The 25,211-nt window shown below is 45.3% G+C and overlaps 2 protein-coding genes across 4 annotated transcripts; both read left to right on the forward strand.

Annotated features, from left to right (window-relative positions):
- Positions 1–4,052: 4,052 nt before the first annotated feature.
- On the forward strand, positions 4,053–10,122 carry LOC136790485 (uncharacterized). Of its 3 annotated transcripts, XR_010830498.1 has the most exons (8): positions 4,053–4,745; positions 5,654–5,938; positions 6,127–6,283; positions 6,885–7,042; positions 7,905–8,036; positions 8,400–8,780; positions 9,421–9,554; positions 9,860–10,122. XR_010830498.1 is itself a non-coding variant. In XM_066994632.1 (6 exons), the coding sequence occupies exons 1-6, from the start codon at positions 4,695–4,697 to the stop codon at positions 8,553–8,555; spliced, it is 939 nt and encodes a 312-aa protein (XP_066850733.1). In that variant the 5' UTR covers positions 4,053–4,694; the 3' UTR covers positions 8,556–9,646. The 3 variants fall into 3 exon arrangements, 1 of the variants encoding a protein (XP_066850733.1); XR_010830497.1 differs by having other exon boundaries at positions 8,400–9,554; XM_066994632.1 differs by lacking the exon at positions 9,860–10,122 and having other exon boundaries at positions 8,400–9,646.
- Positions 10,123–15,546: 5,424 nt separating this feature from the next.
- On the forward strand, positions 15,547–25,168 carry LOC136790267 (uncharacterized). Its single transcript, XM_066993200.1, has 10 exons — positions 15,547–15,825; positions 16,014–16,170; positions 16,772–16,929; positions 17,792–17,923; positions 18,287–18,394; positions 18,595–18,667; positions 19,307–19,440; positions 19,746–20,106; positions 24,463–24,520; positions 25,084–25,168. Exons 1-10 carry the CDS (start codon positions 15,547–15,549, stop codon positions 25,166–25,168), a joined length of 1,545 nt encoding a protein of 514 aa, XP_066849301.1.
- The last annotated feature ends 43 nt before the right edge of the window (positions 25,169–25,211 follow it).

The raw sequence follows: 25,211 nt of genomic DNA on the forward strand, positions 1-25,211 counted from the left end.
AACAGTGACAAATGGCATGGTGAAGATGTATTCATTGGTTTCTTTGCATCAGTCTTTACAGGTAATATACCAGCCTTCAGGAATCACAGGTCCTTGAGACTAGTGGGAAAGCCAGGAGCAAGAAAGATGGAGGACAATCAGATTAGGAAACATTTAAACAAACTGCACAGAAGTCCCTGGGGCCTGATATCATTCACCCACAAGTTCTGAGGAAGCTGCTGATTGCAAGACCACTTTCAATTGTCTTCAAAAGGTCACAGTGATATGGCAAAGTTCTTGAGGACAGGAAGAAAGCAATCAGGAGGAACTACAGGCCAGTCATTCTCACCTCAGTCCCTGGAAAAGTGATGGAGCAAATAATCCTGGAAATGTTTTCAAATATATGAAGGAAAAGAAGATAACTGGAATCAGTCAGCATAGATTTATGAAGGAGAAAACATGTCTGACCGACCTAACAGTCTTGTATAAGGAGATGATTAGCTCAGCAGATGAGGTGAGAACAAGGGTTGTTATATGTCTTAATTTTAGGATAGCTTTTGATACTGTCATCGTAACGTTCCCACTGACCAAGTTATGAAATACAGACTAGATATACAGACAATGAGAAGGACTGAAATTGTCTAGATTGCAGGGCTCAAAAGTCTGTGATCAGCAGCACAAATTCCAGCTAAAACCCAGACAATAGTGGTACCCTCGGTTTTGGTACATGTTGATACTGATAGTGTTCAACATCTTCATTAATGACCTGGACAATAAGACATAGTATACACCATGGGTAAGCTTGAAGAATACACGAAACTGGGAGAAGTGGCTGATACACCAGAGGGTCATGCTGCCATTCAGAGGGATCTTGAAAGGTTGGAGAAGAGGTCCAGCAGGAACCTCATGAAGTTCAACAAGGGAAGTGCAAAATCCTGCACCTGGAGAGGAACAACCTCTTACAGCAGTATATACTGGGGCCTACTGGCTGGAAAGCATATTGGCTGAAAAGGATCTGGAAGTCTTGGTGAACAATAAGTTGACCATAAGTAAGCAAAGTCCATTAGCAACAAAGAAAGTCTAGAGAATCCTGGGCTACATCACCAGCACGGCAAGGGAGGTGGTCCCACCCCTCTACTCAGAACTGGCAAGACATCCATAGTGCTGGGTCCAGTTCAGTTATCTCAAGTACAAAAGAAACATGGACATACTAGAATAAGTCCATCAAAGACCATGAGGATAATTAAGGTACAGTACCCTCAGACATAAGAGGAGAGGTTGAAATAGCTGGCATTGTTTTGCCTGGAGAAGAGAAGTCTCAGGAGGGTCTTATCTGTGCACATAAATAAAAAAGCCCTTGAATTACTGGAATGAGTCGGAGCATAAGCACAGATGTAATATCACCATAAAGGGACACTTAGTGAGATGCATCTTCATTTCTGTGGTTTCTGAAATTCTGTCATTATGAAATGTCCTTGGATTATTGATGACTTTAAGAGATGAGACAATTTGTTACCATGTTAATTGTGGCAAAAAAAAAAAAAAAAAAAAAGGTCCCTCAATTTACCAACCTCTGTTCCTTATCCTCTTTCTTTGTAAGCCTATTTATTCAAAACATAATAACATAATATGCTTATATAAACATAGATGGGTATCTCACACCCATTAGTTCAATGGAGAAGATGTTAGACAAGTTAACTCAGTCTTCATCTCTCCCTTTTGCTCATCTCAAATTCATTCAAACTCCTGGAAAGGATGTCGTCTTGTAGTTCTATTCATTATCTCCCTTCTGATCCAAGGAGACCTAAAATTATTATACAAATTCAAAGCATATGGGAAAAATTTCCATTTAGTGTAAATTCTGGCTGCTACTCTGTCTGATCACTATCACTGTTTCCTAGAACTTTTTTTTTTTTTTAATAAGATGAGATATGGATGTTTGTAGCAGTAGTAAGGTTCACAATAGTTATGGAATGATCAGCAAAAAAAGTGCCTAGACTTGTTATCATTTTTTCCCTGTTTGGACAACAGATCAGCAATCAGTTAATGACTCTGATCTGTTGCAACAAATGTGAAGAACCAGAGTGTTGACAGGGCAAGGAAAGAAGCTTAAAGATGTGAAGATGTGCTATTGAAAAACTCTGGGTGAGATTCAATTTGAAATTAGGAGTCTGAAATTAGTTTTCTATATGTGCACTAGCTGTAAAAGTACCTGTTACGCTGAATGGAAGGCTACTTGGTGCAGTCAAGGGAGCCTGGAAAGTGCTCAGAACACACTAAAGTAGATGTTTGTTGAGTAGTCATTTGAATTTCACCCTCTTGAAAATGAGGACAGACTAAGACCAAATGATAAACTAGTGTGGATGTACACTGAGCACAAAGAACTTCAGAGTGTGAAAGACGCCAACTCCCAACTCAGGTACAAGCAGCTGAAGATATGACTTTGTGTAAAAGATTAACTGTTTTTCCATGGTTTTCTACAGTCCTACAGAGTGTAGAAAGGCTGTAACCCACAAAGGCTGTAAGTTCTTGTTAGGCAGCGGATGCAACCAAGCACAGACAAGGTAAAAGTGTAGCCCTGTAATGAAAGGGGCAATGACCTGGGCCACTTCTAGCCCTTTTAGAGCACAACTGATCACCACAGCAAAGAACAGCAAGGGAAGTTAGACGCTTCCTGGCAACGAAAAAGGCCGCATCTAGGTGTTTTTTTTGTTTGTTTCTTTGTTTGTTTTGGTGGTGGTGGTGGTGGCTTGGTTTGGTTTTTGTTGTTGGTGGTGGTTGGGTGGGTGGGTAGAGATTTTTTTTGTTTGGTTGGTTGGTTGGTTGGTTTGTTGGTTTTTTTTTTAGGTCCTGTGCTTCTGGGAGGTAAAAATTCCCAGAAGACATGAAAACATGCATGCCTGTGATATCTGTGTGGCCATTTCAAAGCCACTGCAAAAAGAAAGTGGGATCTCATTAAAAGCAACATTGGTCTGACTCTTATGCATTGTACAGTGCTAGAGATATATCAATTGGAAACCTCCTCCCCAAGACTCCATTTTATCTCTCAACCTTCCCTACTGTCTCACTACAGATGATTTAAGAGAGGCCTGGATTAGCTCTGGAAAAGGCAAAATGTAGCTGTGGCTGCACTCCCAGATCTCCCTATACAGTCCTTCTTCATTGAAACATCTTTATGATTGTGGAATTTGTCTGTATTTGTGGCTACCTGACCTCCCAATTCTGCATAGCGTGGTGTTTTTACTTGGGTGGGCAGCTGAGTTCCACCACAGCTGCTATCTCACTCCCCCTCCTCAAAAGGGATGGGGGGGAAAATATGAAAAAAAGAGCTCAAGGTTTGAGATAAGGACAATTTAATTAAAGGGAAAAGGAAGAGGGAAAAGAAAAAAAAATAATAAAAAAAAAAACAGCAAAGACTGCATGGAAGCACAGAGAAAGAAAAGCAGTTACTCTTTACTTGTCATCAGTGAGCGATGTTCGGATGTTTGGCCATGCCCAGGGAAGCAGGGCCTCAATACGTGTAGCGGTTGTTCAGGAGAGAGCCCCGAGTCCTGGCTGACAGCACACGCTGATGCAACTGTTCTCCTCCTGCCGACATCAAGACTTTGCAGATAATCAAAGAGACAATTTGGAACAGGAGACCATGTTAAATTTGATCCCCCCCCCCCCCCAAAAAAAAAGGGGGGGGGAATTTTCTAAGTGAGCAGTCACCCAGGGCATCTCTCAGGCTGAAATTTGTCATGTCAGAACACGAACAGGTCACACTTAGCGAAGCCGTGCAGCTCAGGGAACAAAACTTGCGTTTTCCTTGATATTTTCATCTAAGTAATCACTTTTTTGATTAAGTCACCTTGATCTCCCTGATCCTTTTCCAAAGGAAGGTACCTAACTGCCAAATGTTAACTCTCTACTTTAAATCTACAGTCCTTAGCTTTCTCTGCTTCTGCCCTTGTACTTTTGTGGCATCATAAAATGGGTTGGCTTACTAGAGAGTCCTTCAAAGGTTTTGTTGGCCAAAGAGCTGTAGCCTGAGAGTCAGAAGTCTCCTCCATACTACAGGAAGAGAGAACGCCCCCAAGGGTAAATTACCCAACATTTTGATATTTCTCTTAGGTATCAAAAAAAACACACACAAAAAACACCAGCATGAGTGAATGAAAGAAAACCAAGCACGGCATGCCAGAGCTAGTCAAACAATTCTGCCAGTTAGCTCTAAGAGAGAATTTGAAGTTAGCTGAGTAACGGAGAATAAAAATGAAAAACCAATGGTCTCTCTGTTTGAGGGCATTTATTATCTACCACAACGGTCTGCCCAAGAACTTGTCCCTAAGGACACCAAGTTCTTTCTGGGAGAGGTTGTGCACCACCACCAACAGAATCTCAGCAGATTCCGAGGACTCTCTGGTGGGTCTGTTGGGGTAAGGAAAGCCAGGAGGCCGGCTTGGTTGCCTTGGTTTCCGTATGCCCACACATGGAGACGGTAACCTGGACACTGTGGACTGACTGTGTGCTCACAATGCAGACAGGCAGGTTAAAAGGCGGCGCCTCTTCCTGCGGCCATCACTTCTTGGAAGTGAGATTGTGACGGATGAGGTAGGATGAGGCTTTTCTCCAATGCATACTGTGAACTGTCGATCTAGCTTCACATTCATTAGTCAAATGAGACCAGTGAATAAGAGAATGTTTAAATTTGCCTTCCTTTCAACAGGCACGCAATGTGTGCAGCAGAGTCACAAAAGGAAAATTCAACTGAGAAGAGCCAAGCGGTAAGATTAGCTCCTTACGAATACACAAGTTTGTGCATTTTTTTGGACGTAGGTGGTCTAGCGCAAAGCCTGATACTCTTCATGTGATAAATGGGTGAGAGGGAGCAAAAGAAAAAAAAAATGAAATGCTTCAGATACTTGTGGCTCTGCTTACCTGCAGAAGAAAAACTGCACGCTCTTCCAGTGACAGTGTCAGAAGCGTGCAGCTAGCTCTCACGTGCACTTTCAGGGAGTCTTTAGTGGAGAAGAGATCCTCTAGTACCGTGGCCAGTGAATATTAGTCACCAGACAGAGGGAAGAACTGAAGCAGCTTCTGGTTCTCTCTCTCGCAACCCTCTGCCTTCCTGCCCAGCATGGCCATCAAACAAAAAGCAGCCAAGCCCTTAGTTTGTGCCTTCCTCTGGCACGTTTTAAGCATGATAACTTTAGAAGTGGCCAGCAAAAGTTAGGAAGTACAGTCAGCAAAGGCGGCATGAAATGCTAAAGGCCATTGAAGCCCAGCTCCATACCTCTTTGGGTTTTCGTATTCCCCCAATTTTCTTCCTGCATTTTCATAAGGGCTAAGAAGGTTCTACGAAGCCTGGGAAACGATTCAAGGCCCTGACAGTGTCAGACGTGCAGTCTTCACCAAGTATTTGACTTAAGAATGAATTGCCCTCAGCATTCTGTAGTGATTTAAGCGGCCATGAGCAGGCGGCAAAAGTGGCTTAAAGTCAGGATGAGGCCTAAAGTCAAATTCTTTGCTGACAAGTGCACATGTCCCAGGGGAATTTCCTTCATGAGTACCCTTGGGTTGCAGAAACCTAGCGCTTCTGCAGTGCTTCTTCCTCCCCCATGAAATACTGCAAACCACTCAAACCCTGGTCTGAAATACAAGCTATGTCATGAGGTACCCGTTGCATTGGCAGGGCGCGATGGAGCTGCCCGACTTGACCGTGCAGAAGAGCTCTGTGAAGCTCCTCATGAAGAGATGGGAGTCCGCCAGTGCTCTGACACCTAGCCTGGCCTTCCAACGCCTGCCAGCCCCACGGTCCCTGGCACCAGAGAAAGCCAGCCCAGGCAGCACCGTGGAGGAAGCCGCGGCAGACAGCGGGAGGGCGGACGTCACCCTGGGTGGCCCTCGCCGGACTGAGACCTTCCCCATCTCTGTCAAGGAGCTGCAGAGCCACTTTGAGACCCTGGGTGGCAGGAAGGTGAGTGCACGCAGGTTCCGCAGCTGAAAAGGATTCCCGCGCTCTCACTGAGGACTTGGAGAACACTACTGCCAGAACAGCACCCCCTTCCAATCTGCTGCCTCTTCATATCCTTTCTGCCCCCTGAAAGCCCTACCTGGCTACTCCCAGTAGCTTCTAGCTCACATCCCCTCCATGTCTTCCAACAGGAAGCGGAAAGTGGCAAAAGCTCACTGCCACCAGCACTGGCCACTCAGCCTGGGAGCCAGACGGACATTTCTCTGACGGAAGTGTCCAGCGTGAAACGGGGGAGGGCAATCTTTGAGAAGATGTCCTCAGGCAATGGACAGACCACCAACACTGAAGGTTAGCCTTACCACTTGGATCGGATTTCTCCCTTTAGTTCAATGTGCTCCGTCTCTGAGGTGGCAAGGGGCAAGCACACTCACCTCATCAGGGCAGCCCCCAGGCCGCCCAGGGAGAGAACGTGGTGTTCTTCTCAATGCAAAACAAGCTTTCCAGCCTTCTCCATTTTGTCTTTTGCATTACGGAGGAGTGCCTGATGCCCATTAAATACTTTTTGAACAAAACACAACAGAATGGTGTCTTATGTTTTGAGAAGATAACTTTTGATGAAGACAGCCCAGATTACAAATATGATATCAAAACTATGGGCAGCATTCATCAATTACGAAAAAGTGGTATCTTCATTTTCTTCTTTGGTGAAGATAGGTTGGATTTAGCAACTTGTTGCTTTGGTAACAATGCGTTAACTTTTATTAGTTAAAGGCATTCTGGTTTCCACAAATTAAATGCTCCGTACTTTATGTGTTCTAAAGTAAAAGTACGACACAGTTGGCAAAATGTTGGCAATACTGTTTGTTTTGCTTACTGCTTTTCTTTCAAGCTTTGAAACACATGCACCCATCTCCCTCTCCCCAACTATGACGTCTCTTTGTGGTTGCAGTGGGTGGCTGCAAAGCTGTAGGAGGACTTCCAGAAGACAGCCCTCCCAACACCGGCGATACACTGACGGAATTCCAGGAGAATGTCTCCTTGAAAGACAAAATGGCTCTGTATCAGGCTGCGGTGTCAAAGGCAGAGAACAGCAACCGCTTTGCCAATGTAAGATACCAATGTCTCAATATCTTCTTAATTCTACGTTTGCTTTGCCCAGGGACAGATCGTAACCATCTTTATTTCTACAAGCAAGCTATCAGGTGGATCATAGGGTGGATCAAAATTTAAATCCCAAATTAGGAAACCTACAGAGCAAACATAGTCATCCATCAGTCTCTCTCTCTACCAAATGAGGTTTTTCACGCTAGATGCCTTTGGTCTTTTGGACAATCCCCATTACTTCATGGAAGTGCTCTTCCTTTCAGTCCACCTTTGCCTGAACTTCATGTATGAGGATCATGGGTGAGAGAGAGATCAGCAACACGGTTATCCTATGATGACAAAACAAGGCAGTTTCCTTACCACGACAACTATTCTCTATCGCCAAATAATAAAATCCTATTCAGGAGCACAGTGACTTTAGAGCTCTTGCTGCTCGAACTGAAGACTTTGAAAGTACCGCATGATAAAACAGCTCAGCTATGGGTGCTCAGGTAGCCCAGAAGCCACCTGAAGGAAGCAGCCAACAGCCACGCTCGCCTTCAGAGTCCAGGTGTTTTCAAACCACCGCAATTCCTGCCCACTGGCTTCTTGATTTCCTAATTGCCCTTGTGTATTTGGAACAGATTCCTGCGGTTCTTTGGGCCAAGAAGGTTCCAATTCCCTCCTCCCAACACTGCCAGCAATGGTGCTGTTAGCTCTCTCTCCCCAAAAGGAAGAACTGGAGGAAGCCTGACCCAACCGAACTGTGTTGAGAACATATGAACTGCTTCATTTACACCCTATAACACCTTGCCCTTACTTGTTGAAATGGATGGTATGTTCTTACTGCAAATGGAAAACACCTGGCCTTATTTGATCACTCTAGACCTCAGAGGAAATCAAGTCCTGCACTGTGCCCGGCGGCCTGGCTGCAGTGAGGAAACACTTTGAGAATGGGCAGATGACCCCTTCAATGACCACCTTCGCTCACTCCCAGCACCAGCACAAAGCTGCAGAGGTAACAATGGCATTTTGAATACTAACAAATTAGGTTTCCCCTGTTAAAGAGCTCGAGAGGAAAATAACATTATTTGCTTGATTCCAGGATTCACCATTCCCGGTGTCCCTGGAAAAATTTGCACCCCATTTTCTTTTCAACTCGCCCTCCTCGAGCCTCACCTAACTTTAACGGTTCAAACTTCTCATCACATGGGTTCCTTGTGGTGCTCGTAATCCCCTAAATCATCACGGTACACTGCCATAAAGGAACCATTTGGGCTTAACACCTCTTAAAATAGAACTGATTTGTGACAGCCCTTCACAGGCAGAAACACAAATCCAGATTACTGTTAATTATGTGATTCTTTGTATTTGTTTTCAGGAGACCTCAAGTACCACTCAGCTCCCACTATCAAGCAGCACCAGGGAAGCTGAGTGCAGTGCGACGAGCTCCAAAGAAGCCTCACTAGAAGCCTTTCAAAGCAAAGAGGTAACTTTGTCAATTAACAATTATATCATTTGGCAGGTATGGTTTTAAAACAGTGTCCTAGACAGGGTTGTTTGGATGTGGTAATGAATGGGGCTTCCCACTCAGACTTCTCTGTGATGTTTCAAAGACAGCAGCCGAAATATGGAGTATTCTTCCATGTTGCACTAAATCCCGCAGTAACGTGAAGGTTTTGTGCACAGGTTTCTCTCAGGGAGCAAGTGACTCCAGAGACAAACGGGGCTTCTACACTCACCCAGCATACTGATGAAGCAGGTAAGAAGTGGCTTGAGAGTAATGGCTCCCAAAGGAGCACGACAAACCAAGTTCTTGGCAACCGTCTTTACTGGCACAAACGTGGGGCTGCTTTTAGGATACAGATACAGGACATTGCTCCAAGTTGTTCAGTGCCTCCTTCCTCAGCTAAGCACATTCATTGGTCTCAGTGGGACCTAAGAAACAGGTTTCCGTGCTGGTACACAGAGAGGAGTTTGGCAGAAGGAGGTAGCTTCAAATTTGTGCTGAGCTGCTGGAAAGAGCGGGGCATTTTAAGAGATGTCTGAAGACACACGAAAACCCTTGCCCCTGTATAGCCGAAACTGTGGATGATAAAGGCTCAATTTATAGCCAAGCTGAACAAGTCTGGAGAGCACGATCACGGTGCTGAGGTGCTGCTTCCGCAGTCTAGTCCTGGTATTAGAATTCACGCGTTTGGTTAACACAAAGACCTCAGTCCTGTGCGAGCCCTGACATTCAGGCAATTCAGGTACGGCAAAACAGCAGGCCATAGATAACGTGTCCCTCAACACTTCTTCCATCCATTTCCTATGTATTTCTTCTCTTCATATTGTCCGTTGTTCATTTACTTTTTTTTTTTTTTTAATAATAATAGTAATTATTATTCTTTCCATTGCAGTAAGCAATGCAGCTGTGGACGTGGAGGTCCCAACCACTTCCACAGAGGTTTGTGACCATCAGACGGAAAGGACAGCAGAGGAAAACGCTGTTCCCATAGACAGAGAGACTGCAACATCTGTACCAGATGGCAAGGTCTGTGCCTTTATAGTAAGAGTAGACATCAGTCTGTCAAATACAGTCTGAATTTCTATTTTTACAATGTAGTTGCAATTGAAAATGCAACCTGTGAAAGCAGTAGGAATATACGGAGCTTAGCAATGACGGGCACACAAGGTGGTATTTAGTACAACCTGTAATTCAGCAAGTACTTCTACTACATGACAAACACAACTGAAAGTTGAACTCACACGCTTCTGCTTTTCCTTTCCTTCTCTGATGAAGGAAGCCTCTTCTTTCCCTGCTTTCAGTCTCTAAAAGGCTATGTTTTCTGTCACCAGTTCCTCAGATGCACAGAAATTCTCAACTTGAGGAAAAACGAAGACAAGCGTCAAAATGTCGAGGGCTATCTGGACCAGGCAATTCCACTGGCACTGCCGAGCGAAGCACTGCACCAGCCCAAAAGCACCATGCCGTCTGCTCTTGCCAGAATGAGAGCCATGAATGCAATCATCAAGAGCCATGCACATTCTGTAAGACGGCCACGTCACCAAGGAGCTGCTGGGCTGCCAGTTCTAAGTGTATGTGCACAAGAAAACGCAAAGGTTCAAAGAGGCGCCACCTATTCAGACGAGATGCTCCCTAAGCCTGGGGAGCCGCAGATGAGGGAGCCACTGAGACAACCCAAAAGCAGAAGCAATTGTGCGGCTTCCAGAATTAAGGCCATCAACGACATCCACAGGAACCTACACCATTCTCAAAGGCGTCCAAACCAGGAAGGGGCTGCTTTTCTGGTGGAGGATGCGCAAGGGTTCAAAACAACAGAATCCGGCCTGAAGAACAAAGACGCAAGCGTCACAGTCTCTGTGTTGTGCAGTAATGCACAACAAGTTGACAATAAAGAGATGAAGTGACTCAAAACTAACAGACTTGTCTGAACTTTTGCTGCCTGTCTCAACAGGTTGGAGCATCAGGCGGGGAGAAACTTCATGAAATATAACGAGGGCAAGTGTAGAGCCCTGCATCGGGGCAAGAACAACCCCAGACACCAGGATAAGTTGGGGACTGCCCTGCTGGAGAGCAGCAAAGGGGAAAGGGACGTGGGCGTCCTGGTGGAGAGCCGGCTGACCATGAGCCAGCACTGTGCCCTTGTGGCCAAGAAGGCCAATGGCATCCTGGGGTGTATTAGCAGGGCTGTGGTTAGTAGGTCGAGAGAGGTTCTCCTCCCCCTCTACTCTGCCCTAGTGAGACCACATCTGCAATATTGCGTCCAGTTCTGGGCCCCCCAGTTCAAGAAGGACAGGGAACTGCTTGAGAGAGTCCAGCACAGAGCCACGAGGATGATTAAGGGAGTGGAGCATCTCCCTTTCGAGGAAAGGCTGAGGGAGCTGGGTCTCTTTAGTTAGAGGAGACTCAGAGGTGACCTTATTAACGTTTATAAATATGTAAAGGGAGAGTGTCAGGAGGACGGAGCTAGGCTCTTCTCGGTGACATCTAATGATAGGACAAGGGGCAATGGGTGTAAGCTGGAACATAGGAGGTTCCACTTAAATGTGAGACAAAACTTTTTTATGGTGAGGGTGACCGAGCACGAGAACAGGCTACCCAAAGGAGGGTTGTGGAGTTTCCTTCTCCAGAGACACTCAAAACCTGCCTGGACGCGATCCTGTGTGACCTGATCTAGCTGCTCCTGCTCCGGCAGGGGCATTGGACCAGACGATCTTCCAAGGTCCCTTCCAATCCCTAACATTCAGTGATTCGGTGATTCCTAGGCGTCTCAGCAGTCTTCTAGCATCTTTCTTTGGCAAAGGCATGTCTGAAAAGAAAAACTGTAAAAATCACAGTCAGGGGAAGAGCTCTGGATCTCCAAAGTACCAATCTGCAGGTCTTATATATGGGCTGCCATTATGTCAGGATAACAACAATCTGCTGCCCAGGAAGATTAATCTTACTTTGAATTCAGTACGCACCGCAATACTATGCTCCTCAGAAAATCAGGACAATTATTCCCAGGTTTTGTGATTACCACTCGTTAAAGTGAGGATTTACTGGATTAGGTTTTGGATGAACTCTAGATCTCAGAGTGTACCTTATAATTGAGGAGAAGATAGAAATATCAATATAGCATTGAATTAAATATTTTCAGTGAATGTTGTAAATGTTACTCGTGCTTTTTTCCCCTGGATTGAAGGCGTAGTGTCACGAGGATGCTTAACAACTAAAGCAAAACTGCATCCTGTGACAGCATATACAGTGTATTCACTGGAAGCAAACAAACTCCAAGACAATTTATTTTATTTTATTTTATTTTATTTTATTTTATTTTATTTTATTTTATTTTATTTTATTTTATTTTATTTTATTTTATTTTATTTTATTTTATTTTATTTTATTTTATTTTATTTTATTTTATTTTATTTTATTTTATTTATTTTATTTTATTTTATTTTATATTTTATTTTATTTTATTTTATTTTAATTTTATTTTATTTCATTTTTTTCTGAAGACATTAGAGTATTCTTAAGAAGAAGACTTTCATCCGAGGTTTGTGCATTTCCTTGACAGAAAAAAAAAAAAATCCATCTTGCAGTTCATTCCAGGACTGATCATTAGTTGAAAGCCTTTGCATTCAAATATCTGAGATTTGGATAGAGGATGCCTATACGCACATGGGAGTGGAGTGGTGCCATGCTATGAGTGAGAATATGGACACTTCTGGTCTAAATTCTGTCAGCAGCCGGTGGGACTCAGAGAAGACCTTCTGTACCTCTCATTTTCTCAGGGTGTTCACATGGGTGCTGTGAAGCCAACAGGATTAGAGAGCACGCTGAGGCAAAATTTTCACTAAAACCTGGACATCATTGCTGTTATTCTAGAAGATAGTTTATGAGACAAAGAAAAATGGGTACCAAGCAAACAAAGTAATGATTGCTGGCTAAATAAGAATTATTGCCAGGGCTTGGTGCTTGGTTCACACAGGCAGTTCAGGGTTTAGTTTCACGAGAATTCAAGATCCTCTCAGAGCAACGTGCAGCTTTTTGTGGTTGCTTGGAATACCGGGGGCAGCCGATACCCAGGGTAAAAGAAAAATGTAAGCCACTAAGGGGTGATGGTGGGAAGATAAAGATCAGCTTGGAGCACTTGGCAGCTCAGAGGAGATGAGAATGGACAGTGAGAAAACCCTAATGACTCTCAGAGGAGAAGCAGTAAGAGCAGGAAAGGCACTTGCAAACCCTCCCCAGCCCAAGCAGCCAACAGCAGACGCGAGGAGGACTTCAGAGCAGGCAAGCCTTGTGCTCTGGGCTGCCGCAAGGACCCCTGACCAGGCCAACCAGGTACAAGTGTCTTGGTGCCAGGCCGCTGGCCAGAGCACTTGAGTACATCCATGTTAGTGCTCATGTGTGGGTGAGGAGTGGAAGGGAAACCACTTTTGAAGTAAGACCACCTCCCTTTCATACGAGGCCTTCCTACTCTGCTGCAACATTGCTTCCATCAGGCGAGAAGAAACAGCGTGGCACTGCTGGTAGGGAGCTCCAGCATGAGGAAAGAAACAGGTGGGGAGTAGAGGAGGTGAAGGCAGTTTAGAGAGAAATGACTGCAGTTATGTTATCTGACAGCCTCATGCAAACCATGTCAGTGGTTACCCCAGTGAGCCATGCCTTGCAGAGGCAGCTGCACCGGTGATGTCCCCTCCCCGTCACTTGCCCACCCCCAGCCTGCTGGCTCTTGGGGCTTGGAGGGAGTCTTGATGCGGTGCCAGTATTGCTCACTAATAGACAAAACACTGGTGTGATACCAGTGCTCTTTGAGCTACAATTGCAGAACACAGCACTGTATGGGCTGCTCCAGGGAAAGTTAATTCCATCCCAGCCAGACCTAGCGTAAGGCAGGTTTTAACTCCTGGCTTGAGTGTAGTTCGTTGCAGACTGTGTCTGTTTAGGTTTCTTCTTTCACTGGAAAGATCATTGTCTTCTTTTACTTTGACTTTACTGTTTTTATCAACAAGAAGAGTATTACTAAACTCCCAGTCTATGTCAAAAGGTGTCACGTCTTTACTTCTAGAAAGGAGGACGGTACTGGTGCTACTTCCAAAGAGTTGTTCCATTAAATTAGACTTCTTTCCTTTCTTAGTATTGACATCTGCGTTTTCCTTGATATTTTCATCTAAGTAATCACTTTTTTGATTAAGTCACCTTGATCTCCCTGATCCTTTTCCAAAGGAAGGTACCTAACTGCCAAATGTTAACTCTCTACCTTAAATCTACAGTCCTTAGCTTTCTCTGCTTCTGCCCTTGTACTTTTGTGGCATCATAAAATGGGTTGGCTTACTAGAGAGTCCTTCAAAGGTTTTGTTGGCCAAAGAGCTGTAGCCTGAGAGTCAGAAGTCTCCTCCATACTACAGGAAGAGAGAACGCCCCCAAGGGTAAATTACCCAACATTTTGATATTTCTCTTAGGTATCAAAAAAAACACACACAAAAAACACCAGCATGAGTGAATGAAAGAAAACCAAGCACGGCATGCCAGAGCTAGTCAAACAATTCTGCCAGTTAGCTCTAAGAGAGAATTTGAAGTTAGCTGAGTAACGGAGAATAAAAATGAAAAACCAATGGTCTCTCTGTTTGAGGGCATTTATTATCTACCACAACGGTCTGCCCAAGAACTTGTCCCTAAGGACACCAAGTTCTTTCTGGGAGAGGTTGTGCACCACCACCAACAGAATCTCAGCAGATTCCGAGGACTCTCTGGTGGGTCTGTTGGGGTAAGGAAAGCCAGGAGGCCGGCTTGGTTGCCTTGGTTTCCGTATGCCCACACATGGAGACGGTAACCTGGACACTGTGGACTGACTGTGTGCTCACAATGCAGACAGGCAGGTTAAAAGGCGGCGCCTCTTCCTGCGGCCATCACTTCTTGGAAGTGAGATTGTGACGGACGAGGTAGGATGAGGCTTTTCTCCAATGCATACTGTGAACTGTCGATCTAGCTTCACATTCATTAGTCAAATGAGACCAGTGAATAAGAGAATGTTTAAATTTGCCTTCCTTTCAACAGGCACGCAATGTGTGCAGCAGAGTCACAAAAGGAAAATTCAGCTGAGAAGAGCCAAGCGGTAAGATTAGCTCCTTACGAATACACAAGTTCGTGCATTTTTTTGGACGTAGGTGGTCTAGCGCAAAGCCTGATACTCTTCATGTGATAAATGGGTGAGAGGGAGCAAAAGAAAAAAAATAATGAAATGCTTCAGATACTTGTGGCTCTGCTTACCTGCAGAAGAAAAACTGCACGCTCTTCCAGTGACAGTGTCAGAAGCGTGCACTCTCTAGCTCTCACGTGCACTTTCAGGGAGTCTTTAGTGGAGAAGAGATCCTCTAGTACCGTGGCCAGTGAATATTAGTCACCAGACAGAGGGAAGAACTGAAGCAGCTTCTGGTTCTCTCTCTCGCAACCCTCTGCCTTCCTGCCCAGCATGGCCATCGAACAAAAAGCAGCCAAGCCCTTAGTTTGTGCCTTCCTCTGGCACGTTTTAAGCATGATAACTTTAGAAGTGGCCAGCAAAAGTTAGGAAGTACAGTCAGCAAAGGCGGCATGAAATGCTAAAGGCCATTGAAGCCCAGCTCCATACCTCTTTGGGTTTTCGTATTCCCCCAATTTTCTTCCTGTACTTTCATAAAGGCTAAGAAGGTTCTACGAAGCCTGGGAAACGATTCAAGGCCCTGACAGTGTCAGACGTGCAGTCTTCACCAAGTATTTGACTTAAGAATGAATTGCCCTCAGCATTCTGTAGTGATTTAAGCGGCCATGAGCAGGCGGCAAAAGTGGCTTAAAGTCAGGATGAGGCCTAAAGTCAAATTCTTTGCTGACAAGTGCACATGTCCCAGGGGAATTTCCTTCATGAGTACCCTTGGGTTGCAGAAACCTAGCGCTTCTGCAGTGCTTCTTCCTCCCCCATGAAATACTGCAAACCACTCAAACCCTGGTCTGAAATACAAGCTATGTCATGAGGTACCCGTTGCATTGGCAGGGCGCGATGGAGCTGCCCGACTTGACCTTGCAAAAGAGCTCTGTGAAGCTCCTCATGAAGAGATGGGAGTCCGCCAGTGCTCTGACACCTAGCCTGGCCTTCCAACGCCTGCCAGCCCCACGGTCCCTGGCACCAGAGAAAGCCAGCCCAGGCAGCACCGTGGAGGATGCCGCGGCAGACAGCGGGAGGGCGGACGTCACCCTGGGTGGCCCTCGCCGGACTGAGACCTTCCCCATCTCTGTCAAGGAGCTGCAGAGCCACTTTGAGACCCTGGGTGGCAGGAAGGTGAGTGCACGCAGGTTCCGCAGCTGAAAAGGATTCCCGCGCTCTCACTGAGGACTTGGAGAACACTACTGCCAGAACAGCACCCCCTTCCAATCTGCTGCCTCTTCATATCCTTTCTGCCCCCTGAAAGCCCTACCTGGCTCCTCCCAGTAGCTTCTAGCTCACATCCCCTCCATGTCTTCCAACAGGAAGCGGAAAGTGGCAGAAGCTCACTGCCACCAGCACTGGCCACTCAGCCTGGGAGCCAGACGGACATTTCTCTGATGGAAGTGTCCAGCGTGAAACGGGGGAGGGCAATCTTTGAGAAGATGTCCTCAGGCAATGGACAGACCACCAACACTGAAGGTTAGCCTTACCACTTGGATCGGATTTCTCCCTTTAGTTCAATGCGCTCCATCTCTGAGGTGACAAGGGGCAAGCACACTCACCTCATCAGGGCAGCCCCCAGGCCGCCCAGGGAGAGAACGTGGTGTTCTTCTCAATGCAAAACAAGCTTTCCAGCCTTCTCCATTTTGTCTTTTGCATTACGGAAGAGTGCCTGATGCCCATTAAATACTTTTTGAACAAAACACAACAGAATGGTGTCTTATGTTTTGAGAAGATAACTTTTGATGAAGACAGCCCAGATTACAAATATGATATCAAAACTATGGGCAGCATTCATCAATTACGAAAAAGTGGTATCTTCATTTTCTTCTTTGGTGAAGATAGGTTGGATTTAGCAACTTGTTGCTTTGGTAACAATGCGTTAACTTTTATTAGTTAAAGGCATTCTGGTTTCCACAAATTAAATGCTCCGTACTTTATGTGTTCTAAAGTAAAAGTACGACACAGTTGGCAAAATGTTGGCAATACTGTTTGTTTTGCTTACTGCTTTTCTTTCAAGCTTTGAAACACATGCACCCATCTCCCTCTCCCCAACTATGACGTCTCTTTGTGGTTGCAGTGGGTGGCTGCAAAGCTGTAGGAGGACTTCCAGAAGACAGCCCTCCCAACACCGGCAATACACTGACGGAATTCCAGGAGAATGTCTCCTTGAAAGACAAAATGGCTCTGTATCAGGCTGCGGTGTCAAAGGCAGAGAACAGCAACCGCTTTGCCAATGTAAGATACCAATGTCTCAATATCTTCTTAATTCTACGTTTGCTTTGCCCAGGGACAGATCGTAACCATCTTTATTTCTACAAGCAAGCTATCAGGTGGATCATAGGGTGGATCAAAATTTAAATCCCAAATTAGGAAACCTACAGAGCAAACATAGTCATCCATCAGTCTCTCTCTCTACCAAATGAGGTTTTTCACGCTAGATGCCTTTGGTCTTTTGGACAATCCCCATTGCTTCATGGAAGTGCTCTTCCTTTCAGTCCACCTTTGCCTGAACTTCATGTATGAGGATCATGGGTGAGAGAGAGATCAGCAACACGGTTATCCTATGATGACAAAACAAGGCAGTTTCCTTACCACAACAACTATTCTCTATCGCCAAATAATAAAATCCTATTCAGGAGCACAGTGACTTCAGAGCTCTTGCTGCTCGAACTGAAGACTTTGAAAGTACCGCATGATAAAACAGCTCAGCTATGGGTGCTCAGGTAGCCCAGAAGCCACCTGAGGGAAGCAGCCAACAGCCACGCTCGCCTTCAGAGTCCAGGTGTTTTCAAACCACCGCAATTCCTGCCCACTGGCTTCTTGATTTCCTAATTGCCCTTGTGTATTTGGAACAGATTCCTGCGGTTCTTTGGGCCAAGAAGGTTCCAATTCCCTCCTCCCAACACTGCCAGCAATGGTGCTGTTAGCTCTCTCTCCCCAAAAGGAAGAACTGGAGGAAGCCTGACCCAACCGAACTGTGTTGAGAACATATGAACTGCTTCATTTACACCCTATAACACCTTGCCCTTACTTGTTGAAATGGATGGTATGTTCTTACTGCAAATGGAAAACACCTGGCCTTATTTGATCACTCTAGACCTCAGAGGAAATCAAGTCCTGCACTGTGCCCGGCGGCCTGGCTGCAGTGAGGAAACACTTTGAGAATGGGCAGATGACCCCTTCAATGACCACCTTCGCTCACTCCCAGCACCAGCACAAAGCTGCAGAGGTAACAATGGCATTTTGAATACTAACAAATTAGGTTTCCCCTGTTAAAGAGCTCGAGAGGAAAATAACATTATTTGCTTGATTCCAGGATTCACCATTCCCGGTGTCCCTGGAAAAATTTGCACCCCATTTTCTTTTCAACTCGCCCTCCTCGAGCCTCACCTAACTTTAACGGTTCAAACTTCTCATCACATGGGTTCCTTGTGGTGCTCGTAATCCCCTAAATCATCACGGTACACTGCCATAAAGGAACCATTTGGGCTTAACACCTCTTAAAATAGAACTGATTTGTGACAGCCCTTCACAGGCAGAAACACAAATCCAGATTACTGTTAATTATGTGATTCTTTGTATTTGTTTTCAGGAGACCTCAAGTACCACTCAGCTCCCACTATCAAGCAGCACCAGGGAAGCTGAGTGCAGTGCGACGAGCTCCAAAGAAGCCCCACTAGAAGCCTTTCAAAGCAAAGAGGTAACTTTGTCAATTAACAATTATATCATTTGGCAGGTATGGTTTTAAAACAGTGTCCTAGACAGGGTTGTTTGGATGTGGTAATGAATGGGGCTTCCCACTCAGACTTCTCTGTGATGTTTCAAAGACAGCAGCCGAAATATGGAGTATTCTTCCATGTTGCACTAAATCCCGCAGTAACGTGAAGGTTTTGTGCACAGGTTTCTCTCGGGGAGCAAGTGACTCCAGAGACAAACGGGGCTTCTACACTCACCCGGCATACTGATGAAGCAGGTAAGAAGTGGCTTGAGAGTAATGGCTCCCAAAGGAGCACGACAAACCAAGTTCTTGGCAACCGTCTTTACTGGCACAAACGTGGGGCTGCTTTTAGGATACAGATACAGGACATTGCTCCAAGTTGTTCAGTGCCTCCTTCCTCAGCTAAGCACATTCATTGGTCTCAGTGGGACCTAAGAAACAGGTTTCCGTGCTGGTACACAGAGAGGAGTTTGGCAGAAGGAGGTAGCTTCAAATTTGTGCTGAGCTGCTGGAAAGAGCGGGGCATTTTAAGAGATGTCTGAAGACACACGAAAACCCTTGCCCCTGTATAGCCGAAACTGTGGATGATAAAGGCTCAATTTATAGCCAAGCGGAACAGGCCTGGAGAGCACGATCACGGTGCTGAGGTGCTGCTTCCGCAGTCTAGTCCTGGTATTAGAATTCACGCGTTTGGTTAACACAAAGACCTCAGTCCTGTGCGAGCCCTGACATTCAGGCAATTCAGGTACGGCAAAACAGCAGGCCATAGATAATGTGTCCCTCAACACTTCTTCCATCCATTTCCTATGTATTTCTTCTCTTCATATTGTCCGTTGTTCATTTACTTTTTTTTTTTTTTAATAATAACAGTAATTATTATTCTTTCCATTGCAGTAAGCAATGCAGCTGTGGACGTGGAGGTCCCAACCACTTCCACAGAGGTTTGTGACCATCAGACGGAAAGGACAGCAGAGGAAAACGCTGTTCCCATAGACAGAGAGACTGCAACATCTGTACCAGATGGCAAGGTCTGTGCCTTTATAGTAAGAGTAGACATCAGTCTGTCAAATACAGTCTGAATTTCTATTTTTACAATGTAGTTGCAATTGAAAATGCAACCTGTGAAAGCAGTAGGAATATACGGAGCTTAGCAATGACGGGCACACAAGGTGGTATTTAGTACAACCTGTAATTCAGCAAGTACTTCTACTACATGACAAACACAACTGAAAGTTGAACTCACACGCTTCTGCTTTTCCTTTCCTTCTCTGATGAAGGAAGCCTCTTCTTTCCCTGCTTTCAGTCTCTAAAAGGCTATGTTTTCTGTCACCAGTTCCTCAGATGCACAGAAATTCTCAACTTGAGGAAAAACGAAGACAAGCGTCAAAATGTCGAGGGCTATCTGGACCAGGCAATTCCACTGGCACTGCCGAGCGAAGCACTGCACCAGCCCAAAAGCACCATGCCGTCTGCTCTTGCCAGAATGAGAGCCATGAATGCAATCATCAAGAGCCATGCACATTCTGTAAGACGGCCACGTCACCAAGGAGCTGCTGGGCTGCCAGTTCTAAGTGTATGTGCACAAGAAAACGCAAAGGTTCAAAGAGGCGCCACCTATTCAGACGAGATGCTCCCTAAGCCTGGGGAGCCGCAGATGAGGGAGCCACTGAGACAACCCAAAAGCAGAAGCAATTGTGCGGCTTCCAGAATTAAGGCCATCAACGACATCCACAGGAACCTACACCATTCTCAAAGGCGTCCAAACCAGGAAGGGGCTGCTTTTCTGGTGGAGGATGCGCAAGGGTTCAAAACAACAGAATCCGGCCTGAAGAACAAAGACGCAAGCGTCACAGTCTCTGTGTTGTGCAGTAATGCACAACAAGTTGACAATAAAGAGATGAAGTGACTCAAAACTAACAGACTTGTCTGAACTTTTGCTGCCTGTCTCAACAGGTTGGAGCATCAGGCGGGGAGAAACTTCATGAAATATAACGAGGGCAAGTGTAGAGCCCTGCATCGGGGCAAGAACAACCCCAGACACCAGGATAAGTTGGGGACTGCCCTGCTGGAGAGCAGCAAAGGGGAAAGGGACGTGGGCGTCCTGGTGGAGAGCCGGCTGACCATGAGCCAGCACTGTGCCCTTGTGGCCAAGAAGGCCAATGGCATCCTGGGGTGTATTAGCAGGGCTGTGGTTAGTAGGTCGAGAGAGGTTCTCCTCCCCCTCTACTCTGCCCTAGTGAGACCACATCTGCAATATTGCGTCCAGTTCTGGGCCCCCCAGTTCAAGAAGGACAGGGAACTGCTTGAGAGAGTCCAGCACAGAGCCACGAGGATGATTAAGGGAGTGGAGCATCTCCCTTTCGAGGAAAGGCTGAGGGAGCTGGGTCTCTTTAGTTAGAGAAGAGGAGACTCAGAGGTGACCTTATTAACGTTTATAAATATGTAAAGGGAGAGTGTCAGGAGGACGGAGCTAGGCTCTTCTCGGTGACATCTAATGATAGGACAAGGGGCAATGGGTGTAAGCTGGAACATAGGAGGTTCCACTTAAATGTGAGACAAAACTTTTTTATGGTGAGGGTGACCGAGCACGAGAACAGGCTACCCAAAGGAGGGTTGTGGAGTTTCCTTCTCCAGAGACACTCAAAACCTGCTTGGACGCGATCCTGTGTGACCTGATCTAGCTGCTCCTGCTCCGGCAGGGGCATTGGACCAGACGATCTTCCAAGGTCCCTTCCAATCCCTAACATTCAGTGATTCGGTGATTCCTAGGCGTCTCAGCAGTCTTCTAGCATCTTTCTTTGGCAAAGGCATGTCTGAAAAGAAAAACTGTAAAAATCACAGTCAGGGGAAGAGCTCTGGATCTCCAAAGTACCAATCTGCAGGTCTTATATATGGGCTGCCATTATGTCAGGATAACAACAATCTGCTGCCCAGGAAGATTAATCTTACTTTGAATTCAGTACGCACCGCAATACTATGCTCCTCAGAAAATCAGGACAATTATTCCCAGGTTTTGTGATTACCACTCGTTAAAGTGAGGATTTACTGGATTAGGTTTTGGATGAACTCTAGATTTCAGAGTGTACCTTATAATTGAGGAGAAGATAGAAATATCAATATAGCATTGAATTAAATATTTTCAGTGAATGTTGTAAATGTTACTCGTGCTTTTTTCCCCTGGATTGAAGGCGTAGTGTCACGAGGATGCTTAACAACTAAAGCAAAACTGCATCCTGTGACAGCATATACAGTGTATTCACTGGAAGCAAACAAACTCCAAGACAATTTATTTTATTTTATTTTATTTTATTTTATTTTATTTTATTTTATTTTATTTTATTTTATTTTATTTTATTTTATTTTATTTTATTTTATTTTATTTTATTTTATTTTATTTTATTTTAATTTAATTTTATTTTATTTTATTTCATTTTATTTTATCTTATATTTTATTTTATTTTATTTTATTTTATTTTATTTTATTTTATTTTATTTTTTTCTGAAGACATTAGAGTATTCTTAAGAAGAAGACTTTCATCCGAGGTTTGTGCATTTCCTTGACAGAAAAAAAAAAAAATCCATCTTGCAGTTCATTCCAGGACTGATCATTAGTTGAAAGCCTTTGCATTCAAATATCTGAGATTTGGATAGAGGATGCCTATACGCACATGGGAGTGGAGTGGTGCCATGCTATGAGTGAGAATATGGACACTTCTGGTCTAAATTCTGTCAGCAGCCGGTGGGACTCAGAGAAGACCTTCTGTACCTCTCATTTTCTCAGGGTGTTCACATGGGTGCTGTGAAGCCAACAGGATTAGAGAGCACGCTGAGGCAAAATTTTCACTAAAACCTGGACATCATTGCTGTTATTCTAGAAGATAGTTTATGAGACAAAGAAAAATGGGTACCAAGCAAACAAAGTAATGATTGCTGGCTAAATAAGAATTATTGCCAGGGCTTGGTGCTTGGTTCACACAGGCAGTTCAGGGTTTAGTTTCACGAGAATTCAAGATCCTCTCAGAGCAACGTGCAGCTTTTTGTGGTTGCTTGGAATACCGGGGGCAGCCGATACCCAGGGTAAAAGAAAAATGTAAGCCACTAAGGGGTGATGGTGGGAAGATAAAGATCAGCTTGGAGCACTTGGCAGCTCAGAGGAGATGAGAATGGACAGTGAGAAAACCCTAATGACTCTCAGAGGAGAAGCAGTAAGAGCAGGAAAGGCACTTGCAAACCCTCCCCAGCCCAAGCAGCCAACAGCAGACGCGAGGAGGACTTCAGAGCAGGCAAGCCTTGTGCTCTGGGCTGCCGCAAGGACCCCTGACCAGGCCAACCAGGTACAAGTGTCTTGGTGCCAGGCCGCTGGCCAGAGCACTTGAGTACATCCATGTTAGTGCTCATGTGTGGGTGAGGAGTGGAAGGGAAACCACTTTTGAAGTAAGACCACCTCCCTTTCATACGAGGCCTTCCTACTCTGCTGCAACATTGCTTCCATCAGGCGAGAAGAAACAGCGTGGCACTGCTGGTAGGGAGCTCCAGCATGAGGAAAGAAGCAGGTGGGGAGTAGAGGAGGTGAAGGCAGTTTAGAGAGAAATGACTGCAGTTATGTTATCTGACAGCCTCATGCAAACCATGTCAGTGGTTACCCCAGTGAGCCATGCCTTGCAGAGGCAGCTGCACCGGTGATGTCCCCTCCCCGTCACTTGCCCACCCCCAGCCTGCTGGCTCTTGGGGCTTGGAGGGAGTCTTGATGCGGTGCCAGTATTGCTCACTAATAGACAAAACACTGGTGTGATACCAGTGCTCTTTGAGCTACAATTGCAGAACACAGCACTGTATGGGCTGCTCCAGGGAAAGTTAATTCCATCCCAGCCAGACCTAGCGTAAGGCAGGTTTTAACTCCTGGCTTGAGTGTAGTTCGTTGCAGACTGTGTCTGTTTAGGTTTCTTCTTTCACTGGAAAGATCATTGTCTTCTTTTACTTTGACTTTACTGTTTTTATCAACAAGAAGAGTATTACTAAACTCCCAGTCTATGTCAAAAGGTGTCACGTCTTTACTTCTAGAAAGGAGGACGGTACTGGTGCTACTTCCAAAGAGTTGTTCCATTAAATTAGACTTCTTTCCTTTCTTAGTATTGACATCTGCGTTTTCCTTGATATTTTCATCTAAGTAATCACTTTTTTGATTAAGTCACCTTGATCTCCCTGATCCTTTTCCAAAGGAAGGTACCTAACTGCCAAATGTTAACTCTCTACCTTAAATCTACAGTCCTTAGCTTTCTCTGCTTCTGCCCTTGTACTTTTGTGGCATCATAAAATGGGTTGGCTTACTAGAGAGTCCTTCAAAGGTTTTGTTGGCCAAAGAGCTGTAGCCTGAGAGTCAGAAGTCTCCTCCATACTACAGGAAGAGAGAACGCCCCCAAGGGTAAATTACCCAACATTTTGATATTTCTCTTAGGTATCAAAAAAAACACACACAAAAAACACCAGCATGAGTGAATGAAAGAAAACCAAGCACGGCATGCCAGAGCTAGTCAAACAATTCTGCCAGTTAGCTCTAAGAGAGAATTTGAAGTTAGCTGAGTAACGGAGAATAAAAATGAAAAACCAATGGTCTCTCTGTTTGAGGGCATTTATTATCTACCACAACGGTCTGCCCAAGAACTTGTCCCTAAGGACACCAAGTTCTTTCTGGGAGAGGTTGTGCACCACCACCAACAGAATCTCAGCAGATTCCGAGGACTCTCTGGTGGGTCTGTTGGGGTAAGGAAAGCCAGGAGGCCGGCTTGGTTGCCTTGGTTTCCGTATGCCCACACATGGAGACGGTAACCTGGACACTGTGGACTGACTGTGTGCTCACAATGCAGACAGGCAGGTTAAAAGGCGGCGCCTCTTCCTGCGGCCATCACTTCTTGGAAGTGAGATTGTGACGGACGAGGTAGGATGAGGCTTTTCTCCAATGCATACTGTGAACTGTCGATCTAGCTTCACATTCATTAGTCAAATGAGACCAGTGAATAAGAGAATGTTTAAATTTGCCTTCCTTTCAACAGGCACGCAATGTGTGCAGCAGAGTCACAAAAGGAAAATTCAGCTGAGAAGAGCCAAGCGGTAAGATTAGCTCCTTACGAATACACAAGTTCGTGCATTTTTTTGGACGTAGGTGGTCTAGCGCAAAGCCTGATACTCTTCATGTGATAAATGGGTGAGAGGGAGCAAAAGAAAAAAAATAATGAAATGCTTCAGATACTTGTGGCTCTGCTTACCTGCAGAAGAAAAACTGCACGCTCTTCCAGTGACAGTGTCAGAAGCGTGCACTCTCTAGCTCTCACGTGCACTTTCAGGGAGTCTTTAGTGGAGAAGAGATCCTCTAGTACCGTGGCCAGTGAATATTAGTCACCAGACAGAGGGAAGAACTGAAGCAGCTTCTGGTTCTCTCTCTCGCAACCCTCTGCCTTCCTGCCCAGCATGGCCATCGAACAAAAAGCAGCCAAGCCCTTAGTTTGTGCCTTCCTCTGGCACGTTTTAAGCATGATAACTTTAGAAGTGGCCAGCAAAAGTTAGGAAGTACAGTCAGCAAAGGCGGCATGAAATGCTAAAGGCCATTGAAGCCCAGCTCCATACCTCTTTGGGTTTTCGTATTCCCCCAATTTTCTTCCTGTACTTTCATAAAGGCTAAGAAGGTTCTACGAAGCCTGGGAAACGATTCAAGGCCCTGACAGTGTCAGACGTGCAGTCTTCACCAAGTATTTGACTTAAGAATGAATTGCCCTCAGCATTCTGTAGTGATTTAAGCGGCCAT

Source organism: Anser cygnoides, chromosome 3 (assembly GCF_040182565.1).
Source record: "Anser cygnoides isolate HZ-2024a breed goose chromosome 3, Taihu_goose_T2T_genome, whole genome shotgun sequence".
Classification (NCBI taxonomy): domain Eukaryota; kingdom Metazoa; phylum Chordata; class Aves; order Anseriformes; family Anatidae; genus Anser; species Anser cygnoides.